The sequence below is a fragment of the Lytechinus variegatus genome, chromosome 2, assembly GCF_018143015.1.
Source record: "Lytechinus variegatus isolate NC3 chromosome 2, Lvar_3.0, whole genome shotgun sequence".
Classification (NCBI taxonomy): domain Eukaryota; kingdom Metazoa; phylum Echinodermata; class Echinoidea; order Temnopleuroida; family Toxopneustidae; genus Lytechinus; species Lytechinus variegatus.
Genome location: NC_054741.1, coordinates 60,607,841 through 60,619,937, shown reverse-complemented (window position 1 = coordinate 60,619,937; position 12,097 = coordinate 60,607,841). Strand labels below are relative to the sequence as shown.

Sequence of the window (12,097 nt, the reverse complement as noted above, 5' to 3'; positions counted from 1 at the left end):
ACATAATAATGATAAATGTCATTAACTTAAGCCACGGTAGCCCCATTTACAATACATTAATACTACTTTCCTTAAATCAGAACTTTTTTTATGAAACCAAAAGCAAGAATCACGTGGTTAATATCATCATTTAATCAAAATAAAATCTGATGTATCTAGTCGCATGACAATCTTATAAAAGTGTACTATAAATAAGAACGTTCATCTGAAAATTCTTCATTATGCAAAGTCGATTTCAAACTCTTTCACATTTTGAATACTCTTTTCCATAGCTGAGAGCGGCATTTTCAGGATTTCATTCTGCAAAATCGTTCCGATATTAGTGATCATTTTGAAGACGTGAATGATGAATTCAATGCTGAAAATGGCTACCTTGTGTTTGATTCTTTTCCTTGTTCTGTGGAATGTTCGTCTTGGTATTGATGCCTCAGGAAAATTTCGATGTGATTCCATTACAAAGACCGCAGCAAAGTGCACTGGTCTGAACCTCACATCTGTACCAAAATCTCTACCAAACACCTTGGAAGTATTGGACCTGTCGTATAACAACCTCACAATACTTCATAATAAACCATTTGAGAAGTACAACCTGATTCGGATTCTAAAAATCTCTCACAATTTCATTCATGCCATTGAGAGCGGCTCCTTTGGAAATCTCTACAGACTAGAGAAACTTGTATTGAAAAATAATGCCATAAATGAAATATCTGAAAATTTGTTCATGAACAATCCAAACATTTCAACTTTGATCATGTCTCACAACAAACTCTGGGAAATTCCACTTCTTAATAGATTCTGTAACAACAGCAAATGCAAAGGAGCCACTGGAGTTATATGCACTCATCTGCACCTCACATCTGTAAACGAATCTCTACCAAACACAGTGGAGGCATTGGACCTGTCATATAACAAGATAACAGTACTCCGCAATGAATCATTTCAAAAGTTCCATCTGTTTCGAGTTCTGAATATTGCTCACAATTCCATCAGTGTCATCGAGGGCAACACTTTTGGAAATCTCCCAAGACTTGAGACAGTCATACTTGAGAACAACGTTATAAGTGAAGTACCCCCATCTTTGTTCATTAATAATCCAAATATTTCAACTTTGATTCTGGCTCATAACAATATCAGGAGAATTCCACATCTTAATGGACTTTGTCTCAACATGACACCAAAAGGAATCACTAGATTCCAGAGAAATCTAATTTTGATTGATTTCTCATCCAACAATTTGAATCGGTTGGTGAAAAAGACTTTGCATCTTTCAGTAACTGCTCTGTTCATGAATTCAGACTGGGATACAATGAATTGACAAGTCTTCCAAAGAGAGTTTTCACTAAATTTTCTTCAGTTGGGACATTTGATGGGAGACATGTAAACCTAATCAAATTTAAGGTTTCTTCCTTTTTAGGAATTAAGAGTATGATAGAGATGACACTGGAAGGATCACAAATCAAGTTTCTTGTTCCACTGAATGATTCCACTTGTATCCTCAGAGACCAACTTCCTAAAATAAAAAAACTACAGTTAAGCATAAATAAAATAGAACAAGTCCCTGACTATGCCTTCTTGGCATTTGAATACCTGCAAGATCTTGATTTAAGTGTGAACGGAATATACAATATTTCAAACAAATCTTTTTGTAACATGACCATCCAGAATGAATTGAATCTATCTCAAAACAAAATCAATGGTCATTTGTATGGTGCTTTTGCATGTCTCAGAAATCTGGAGCACATCAACTTGGCACAAAACAGATTGTATAAATTTGACCCTGCATGGTTTACTGGTTGCAAATCACTGAAAATTCTGAATGTTTCCAGAAACAACATCAATTATATGGATTATGGTTTGTGGAACACGACAAACTTGCAGATACTTGACTTATCTGCTAATAACCTTGAGTCCATTGAAAGATCCATGTTTACTGGTCTATCTCGTTTAAGGATTCTGAGATTAGAAAGGAATCGAGAACTAAAGATAATTGCTCAGGATACCTTTAGCGGAATGACAGCTCTTGAGACTCTTATAATGAATGACACAGGTAGATGTGTTCTGAACGGTACTCTTGCTGACTTGAGGAAACTTACTTTCTTTGATTGCTCCTACACTTCCTATAAGATGAATATTTCCTCTATACACCAATTTACTCACACCTCATCACTGAAAACATTAATCTTTTATTTCTCTCGTATTTCTTCTGCTCATGCTTTCGTGAATAAAGAAACAAAGGAGTCATTATTTCATGGGCTGGCATCACTTCACACTCTTCAATTGAGGGGAAATAACCTCCAAGACTTGCCTGATGTGTCATTTATATTTTCTCCTCTTAAGCAAATGAAAAAACTTAATTTAGTCGGCTGTCGTTTACATAGGATCACATCACAGGTATTTAAGAATTTGACCGGACTAATAGAGCTTAAGTTGAATTCTAATGACATTTTAGACATATCTGAACAACATTTGAAAATCTGCAAAATTTGTCTAGTTTACTTCTGCAATACAACAGAATACATTCAATAGGGAAAAATTTGTTAAATGGCACAACTAATCTTAAACGGTTGTACCTACAAGGAAACAAGATAACTACAATAGCACCTGGTACAGTATTCCCACCTCGATTGATAAGACTGAATATATCACAAAACATACTGATCTGTAATTGTGAACTAGCTTGGTATTTACACTGGACACGTACTGCTACTAATATTTCCTTCGGACCTCAAAATGAAACTCTTTGTTCCACTAATTCATTCAGTGAACTTCAAAACCAGCCTATTTGGTCATTTCATCCAGAAGAATACTGTGGAATCAATATCATTTTAGTTACCTGTGTTAGTATTGCAATCATCATAGTGATGTTCCTCTCTCTTCTGGTATACCATAAGCGCTGGTGGTTCAATCACAGGATGTTCCTTCTTAAACTAGCCATCCTTGGCTATGATGAAATCACAGAGGATGCTGATCCAGATGACTATCAATACCAGCTTAACATCATGTTCCATGACGATGATACAGAGTGGGTAAATGAAAACCTAAAGCCGGCACTTGAAGAAAGGATGCCTCATCTGCAGAACATAGCCTTCGGAGATGAAGATCTTCATTTAGGGATGTACTATATCAATGCTGTATATCACAATCTTGATAATAGCTTCAAGACAGTTTTGTTGATAAGTAACAAGTCGGTGGATGATGCTTGGTTCATGACCAAGCTAAGAATGGCTGTTGAGCATGTGAACGACACCAAGTTAGACAAGATCATCTTGATCTTCTTAGAGGACATCCATGAAGCCAATTTACCATATCTTGTAAGACTCTTGCTAAGTAGGAACAAACCTGTTTTGTTGGTTACAGAAGATGAAGATGGTCAAGAGTTGTTTTGGGCCCAGTTTGAAAAGGAAATGAGGGCAAACAAGGTTATCAATAGTGTTATTCCAATTTAAACAAAATACTAAATTCCCCTTTCAAAGGCAGGGAGTATCTGATATTACTAATGGAGTTCCTCAAGGGTTTAGGCTTGATCCTTTTTGTTCATGTTATTATAGAATTGGAATCTTTCAAAATCGATATTTCACCTATTTTCAAATGTTCACAATTTATAGAGTATGTTATTGCTACTGTGATTTTAACAGGCAAAATCCTAATATGTCAGAAATCATCATGTTTTCCTATTTTTACCTTGTTTTTGTTTATAATGTCGGCAACAACTATTGAAGAGATTGGGTAGCTTTGTAGAGGTTTGCAAAAATCTTTGCTGCTGGGCCTACATGCCCTCAGTGCATGTAAAAGTGTTTCAAGAGGAAACTATTTATTTTTGAATTTCATAATATCCTTATATACATGTATAAGCAATTATTTTCCCTTCATAATATACAGTGTTAACTTCAGCATAAACTTAACCTTACAGCTAAGCTATAGCAGGGGAAAGTCCTTTGGAAGCACACAGAGACATTATATTCATAATGTCATATCACTGTACGGCTGTACTCTGGCAAAGAGAAGCAAGTTACAAAAGATTCACATGTTGCAAATGAGCAATGTGTTCGTCATTTACATAGGCGTCAATGCAATTTAACAGCATATTTTCTTCAATATCTTTCCATAGAATGATAATTTCTTCCCCAAATTTTGCCTGAACGTGCAACATACAAAGGGTGTTTCAGAAACAACAATAACTCAAATTTGACTGATGTGTCACTTGCTTCCTTTTGCCAAAGTTGGGCAGGAACTGTTTATCATAGTTATCATTATCTCAGCACTTAAAATGAAAGAAAAAAATCTCAGTAATTTCTGTCTTGCACTTAAGGTTTGCAATAATGATTATAAGTGGGGGTGTCATTGTCTAATGTTTAAGACTCGTCTTTCAATCTGAAGGACATGGGGTCAATTCCCCGCCATGCCGTGTTTTTCCTTCCGCAAGAAATTTACCCACACTGTGCTGCACACAACCCAGATGAGGTAAATGGGTAATTCCTCAAAAAATGTGAGCACCGGAATCGGTAGACTAGCTTAACCAGGGTAACATATCAGTAGTGCCTTGGGCACCTGTAAAGGTGGATCCGATATGTGCGCTATGTAAATCCCATATCATTTCTTACAGCATTAGCTTCAAGAGAAAAAGACCTGCATGAAGTGAAACAATCACTCTATAATCTGTAACTATAGAAACTTTTCCAGAAGTAAAGAATGAGAATAGAAAGGAAGTGTGTACATAAATTTATCTCATTCATTTGGTCCGAGTCTGAATAATATATTTATCAATTAAGAATCCAAACTTGCTGTAAAAATAAAAAAATGCATTGGTTTGACAAAGGCATCCATCATAATAAGGAGGTAGAATGTGGTAGTATCTATTTGTTTGCCGTGTATCTTTTAGAAACTTGACAATTTGCATTGCTGGTAATCTTGTTAGACTATCTTACCATTACAGAATAAAAGATGCTTGAAGATTTGAGTTGCCTAACTCGTCAATCTACGTGCGCAATTGTGCGTCAAATTTGACCAACACTAATAGTTTAATGTAAATGTAACTAACTTCCTATCTTGTACAATTAGTGATTATATAAACCCAATGGACCTTATTCTGAAGTCGGGTTTAACTTAAACTTAAAGTTGTGGTTTAAGTATGGATAGCCAATTGTTACATAAATCACTAACGGTAGTGATATCACTATTTCAGCTCATTTGGCTCTCAAATCATGCGTAATTGTCCAGGAAGTATCAATAGATGCCATCGATGGATCAGGAAAGAGCAGAGTAAACATAAGAAACATACAACTTAATAAAAATTTTGACACTTTTGTCTTCCCATAATTCTAGCACAGAGTTAGACCATGGTCTAGTTAAACCTGACTTCAGAATACGTGCCAATATGTATAGATGCATACTATGTCATATAATACCATTCCAACCCATCAAATATTTTGTAAAGCACCTTTTCCTTGTGGTTACACAGCTCTTCACAATATGCTCCACTAGATATGCATACACGTCCTAGTACATTACTATGGACGGTAACTGAATACCTGATTTTGGTTGTAATTTACTTTATAATTTGTTTATTCAATACTTCTATACTATCTGTATGAGGCAAGTCATGTAACACAACTTTAAAGGAATGTATAAACAATGTTGCTTGACAATGCACAGCAGGTATAATTGTCACATCATCTGAGTATAAATGGTCATTTTCAAACGTGAGTGACACGACAATCGGAGAGGTTTAGGGCTCATATCTTCAAACTTAAAGGTTATGAATCAATCATGACTACTATATTATATACAATGTAGGACTGGCATGGGCCACTGCGAGTTTGATTTGAATTCAACAATTCGTTTAGTAGATATGATTAAAAAACGGTGCGTGAGTGACACGACAAATTTTGGACATGGGTTTCTGACCACTAACACATATGGTTGGATTCGTGCCCAAGTAGTTGTCATGGAGTACTGTGAGTACCAGTAAATGGACATAAATAGTGTACCTATCTAACACATATAGTCAAAATCAATCAAACCTCTATGGAAAATGGTACCCTCCTATATACCGTGAGTGACACGACATCCAAAACGTGAGTGACACGACAAGTGCAAAAATACAACATTTATCTCAACAATGAAAGTATTTTTTGCATGATCTAGAAGAGTAAAATACCATTAACCAAAAAAAAAGCTTAATTACACAATAACTGCTTTCTTTAAAGTTCATAATATGTCATCCTGATGTTTTATTCTTGGTTTATGGTCATATTTGCCTATCAATTCAATTCCCTATACCATACCACATTGTCACACTAGGGCTTCTACCACTCTCCTCTTTAGAGGAGGAGGGGGCACTTGAAGGAGGTGTTATGAGGTCTTGGCATTGACATCAACTCAAACATTCTTTTTGTGGCCTGATATCATTCAAAACTTTAACTCTTTCTCCCTATCTGTATATGAAAGTTTACAGGTTCATACAATTCAGCATCCACAACGGATGGAATAATTTTTCCTTGTAAGAAAGGTATTCTCAATAGTCACTAACATCATCTGGCATGGTCTGGTAGCCAATGATGTCATGTATGACTCCTTTTTCTTGAAATATTGGATTACAATATTATCCTCCTTTAATATTTTAGGCATTGTCCAAATAGGACATGGCAGTTTCAATGTCTTTTTTGGTACCAAACCCCAATCACGTTGCTGCACACTTCAGATGGACTATCAGCAAATCCTTGAGAAACTTGGGAATTCATCTCAACAAGCATAGGTTTTCTCCTGAACACTGCTTGTATGTGGACCCTCCCAAGGCAGTACATGTAGGCACTGTACCAATATTCAGAGCTATGCTTTTAGCTAGAATCTTGTAAGCACCTTTTCATTGCTAATTATTTGATCATATACCATACCACAGGAATCCAGGGAAAGCCACAAGGTGAAAGACGCAGTCAGTACCTGATTCTTGCAGTCTGCTACTATTACATAACAACTACAAGTCATTAGCCTTTCCTTTTCTAAGCCCTTGGATGTCACACTAAAATCCAATTCAGCATCCCAACCAGGCTCCCTTTATACCTCAATAGCTTTTTCCCCTCAAGGTCCAGCTCTGTTCTTATCAGTGTACCCCCCCAAAAAAAAAAATTGATCTACTGGTACATGGCAACCCATCCAAAGTTGCTCAAATCAAAATGCTGTCTTGGTTGGGACTTGTTGGGACCTACATGAACATGCAACATTTTGTTGTAATGAATATGTGTAAATGCAAATCTGCTCTGAACACACATCGGCCCGCTTACGGTAGTTTGCTGTTCAGACCCTACATGTAGTTAATCACTAGCGGTGTGAATGGTGGCCGAACAAATAATGATTTTGAACTTGGCATGTAGCTGCTTCAAGCAATATCCAAAATGTTCTATCAAATCTCAGTACATTTTCACCTGAAATGTTTATGTTTTCTTGCAAATTTGTTTATTTCATGTCCTGGAATACAAGCTTTATGGCAAATGAAAAGGTTGATTTAATCAATCAGAAGGAAAAGAAAAAAATTTTCTTTTCCGAATTTGAAAAAATGTTTGGTGTTCATGGTGATCTCTTATATCTCATGTACACTACTTTACCACTAAATTTCTGCAAATTTCAAAAAAGGATCCCTGACTTTTCTAAAGCTCTATGAGTATAACAAAGAAATAACATTGCTCAAAAGAAAGGTGAACTTTCTGATCATTTCTGTAAATGGAGACAGAGAATGTTCGAGTAATACCTAGGTATGACTTGAAACATCACCATCACCAACCCTTTATGCATTGTAAATATGTCCATTGCTAAAGTATAGTGGTTTTTCTCTTGATACATTCATAATTTTTTGTTGATTGATTATGCTGTTATATTCTTAATCACAGTACATTCACCAAAATATGAATTAGGATCTGAGTCTTCACACCAATGGAAAATTGTCAGGATTTTTTAAACCAAAGGCAACCACGGAGAGGAGAGAAAATAGATGAACTCAATGTCATATTCAGTATTTCCATAAAAAGGAGTAAAATTAGGAAGATGGAGGAAATTATTAGCCTAAAATAGGCCTAAATGATGTCAGGAACAACATTTTGACTGTATCCCTGGTAAAACGCTTCAAAAATTACTGGATGTCCTTTTTTATACACAATATAATACCGTGAGTGACACGACATTTCGTGAGTGACACGACATTGTGAGTGACACGACATTGTGAGTGACACGACACAACTTTAACAGTTAATTTTAGCTTTACCTTAACACATTGGACCAAGTTACTTTATATACAATAAGGTACAGATAAACTGTATTTGCTGAAAACTTCGAAACCCAATTTTTTTCAGAAAAACACTTCACAGATTTTTTTTTGCTATTTAGGAGTTAGATACAATACACAGCTTGTATCTTGCCAACAAATGTGCTTCTAATACAAATTTTATATTGTGATAGGCAATATGTGAATTTTAATGCAAAAATCAACATTTTGTAACATTTAATTTCCCTTGCATAAAATTCATTGTATCTCAAGACATAATACTTTTATGTAAATGAAATGGAAAAATATACTTTAAGATGTCTAGTTTCAAAAAACGTTGATGCCTAATGATTTATAGCAAGTTTTAATTTTCACCCCCATGTCCACTTTTGTTTGAAAATGACCAAATGTAAAGGAACTATTTTTATTTATGATAAATGTACATTTTTATTGTTTTATGATAAGAAAAGAGTAAACAAGTTGAATTGATTACAAGAAAGAGATCTTCACTTGAGATTAAAGATATAAATTCACATAGAATAGTAAACAAAATTCACTGGACAACCCATGACGTCTGCCCGCTGGGTGCTTAGAAGAAGATTATTTGTCACATTTTAAAATAAAGTTCAGGTATTGTTGACTATACATTACCTGTCACTTTGTCAAAAGTGAAATTTTCTTCTTTTTTTTTAAACTAAGTTAATGCATCCTTTTGAATATCATATGAAAATCTCCACAAAATATGCTATGATTATACAAATTCACTTTTTTGAAAAGTACAAACTACTTCTTATTACAATTTGTATATTCTTCACATAGTTGAGTCTCTCCAAGAGAAGCACTTTCTAAATTTATTTTGGTGGAAATAATCTGATAACTGTTCATAACAATAATAAATTTGAAGATATCTATAGCATGATCGCCGCTGAATATGGCTACCTTGTGTCTGTTTCTTTCTTTGTTCTTCTGAATGTTCATATTGATGTTTGTTAGGACTTCTCCAATGTGACAGTAGCATATATAATCTAGGCGGAAGTTGCAGGTATACCTTTGCAGTTATGCTAAAACATAAGCAATGCATCTGATCTGGCGAGACTACAGAGGGTGTGAAGCAACCTCCACCTATACCCCTCTCAACTTGCCTAATCACTGTTTTCTCTTTATATAAACTACATTTAACCAGGCATGGTGGCTCAGCGGTAGAGTGTCCACCTCATGGACGGGAGGTCGTGGGTTCGATCCCCGGCCGAGTCATACCACAGACTTATAAAAATGGGACCTTCTGCCTTCTTGCTTGGCGCTCAGCATTCAGACTGGAGAAGGGTAATAATAAATTTGTTATGCAGGGCCTGCTGGAAGAGCAGTCTTATGATTGAAGTGGCTACCTTAGGTAAATATAACATTATTATATTATTATCATTATGTACAATGCGTTGCGAGTTTTTTTTTTAGCTAAAACTGCCACTATACAACCATTCTTATAGAGAAAACAATGACTAAAGCAAGACAGAAGTAGCAAAACAGCATTGTGTGTAGTCTTTCTGGATCAGACATAACAGCATCAGACTGCAGCAACATGCTCGCATTTGGGTAATAATAAAGTTCAAACACTCAGAAACATAATGTATTACGCGGCGTATAAGTGTAACTATTGGGCTATTCCATAAAATATTCAACCTTTTTGAATGTCCGACTCCCATTTTCCTCAATTCTTACTTCACTTCTTGAACTGACCAAGTCATGGTCATTTGACAGCATTAGGCCTACAGACTGTCGTAAGAACCAGAAATTAGAGATAGAAAATTTAATGAAGGTCCCACATACATGGCGTCAGACGTACATATTTTATGGAACTGCCCTATTATTATTATCATCTGAAAATTACATTAAATTTCTTATAATTTCATCAACAAAGCTAATTGCCCAACGATTTCAGCTGTGATGTATGTGGCCATGCAATGGCATGTGTGGGTATGCATGGGTATTTAAAATGTTGCATATTTCACATCCCATGCGCTCGCTTACAACAAACCGAGTAGGTGATTACACCTCATCCTTGACACCATGCCAGGGAACACTCACGACAACCAGATAAGGTTCAACTCAAATAAGACTTGAAAAAGAAACGTCTTGACCAACTTACCTTGGATTTTTTCTCCCAGATCTTGGTGCGTCTGGCAAAAGAAGCCTCCAAGGTGTCATCAAGCTCCGATTGGCTGCTGTACGGAAGGTCCAGGCTGGGTACGACGGGACGGGGCTGGAGAGCCACACCCACTTTCTCTCTCTCCACAGGTGACATGACCGGTTTATTGGTCTTGAGTTTTTGACCAGGAGCTGGGAGGGGCTTCTTGAAGACACTCTCGGGGGCCTGCCCTCCAGGTTGAGAATGTGATGGCAGTTTGCTTGAGATCTTCCTCGAAATCTAATCGGGAGGGGGGGGGGTTCAAAAAGGGTCAAAGCCTGTCTACAGCTTTGGTAAATGGTCAGTAAGGTCAGCTAAGCCAAAGATACAAGGGAGTGATCGGACAATCCGTCGATTTCTTTTTTTTAACGCTCGATTTCGCTCACGGGGAAGGGTGCCCAACAGCATTGAGTAAATAAAACATCTCGGCTGTGTATAAAACATACATTTGGGAGAGGGCACAAGGGAGGCGCATGGGAATAATTCCACCTTTTATTACCCAGAAACCTATAAAATATATTCATCTCTAATTTCATACAAAAAATATTTGAAGAAGACAAATCTTAAGATGTAAAGATCATCTATTCCTCCACAATATCCCTCATTTGTTTTGTACAAAAAAAAATGGCGATACGCGAATGCTGGCCAAGGTTTACTTACTGAACGCTGTAGGGCGTTCTTCCTGAGCGTTTGGTGCACGCTCTATGCAGTGTCCAGTCCTCCCCTTGTAGTGTCTGACTATACTTTCATATCATTGAACATTACAATATCACAAAAATGTTATCATTGAATGCATTTTTTACCCATTATAATTTTAATACGCCTATCTGAGCAGTAGACCAACTGCTTTTAGACCAAGTGGCACATATTCTGAAGTCAGGTTTAACTTAAACTCAGGTTTAAAGTTGTGGTTTAACTATGGACAGCCAAGAGTATAAGAATTATCATTAACTTGTATGTCTCTTATATTTACTGTGCTCTTTCCTGATTTACCGATGGTGAAGACGATCATCTATTTATACTTCCTAGACAATTATGAATGATTTGAGAGCCAAATGAGCTGAAATATGATATATCTACTGTTAGTGATTTATGTGACAATTGGCCATCCATACTTAAACCACAACTTTGAACCTGAGTTTAAGTGAAACCTGCTTTCAGAATACGGGCCAGTGAATATAAACCAATCTAAAAAAAGGTTGGACCATAGCTACCTTTGGATTCTCGTCTTTCTTTGGTTGTTTCATTCTCTGCTTTCCACCAAGATCCTCCGTCAGGCTCTTGACTTTGCTTTCACCACCCTTCGCCTTGGTTGCTTCAACGCTGCCCTGACCTGGCTGTGCTGGTATTTTCTTGCGAGGCTTGAGTTTCCTTGGTTTCATACCAAATCTGGAGATCCCCTCGCCCCTCTTCAAGAAGGCATGCCGCGGTCTACCGGTAGTCTGTTCTGAAGCAGTGGAAGCAGCAGTAGGAGTAGGTAGCTGTGTATTGGAAGAGAGAAGAACATATTCTGCTGCAAGTAAACAAAGATTCATGCATGACTAAACATTGCATCTAAATTCCCAGGTGCAAGGGGCATACTACATATCACCAGTGGTCAGATTATACTCAGGGGACCGCATATTAATCAACAAAATTACATTTCTGATCAATGAATAATG

The 12,097-nt window shown here is 36.6% G+C and overlaps 1 protein-coding gene across 2 annotated transcripts in view; it reads right to left on the bottom strand.

The window, feature by feature from the left end:
- Window positions 1-12,097, bottom strand: part of LOC121408528 (centromere protein J-like) — a 60,750-nt gene that overhangs the window by 37,811 nt on the left and 10,842 nt on the right. For both annotated transcript variants that reach the window (XM_041600015.1, XM_041600016.1), the window contains exons 7-8: window positions 11,651-11,917; window positions 10,398-10,676 (exon numbers count right to left, since the gene is read on the bottom strand). In XM_041600015.1, the coding sequence (XP_041455949.1) occupies window positions 10,398-10,676; window positions 11,651-11,917 (546 nt within the window). The remainder of the gene's footprint in view (window positions 1-10,397; window positions 10,677-11,650; window positions 11,918-12,097) is intronic.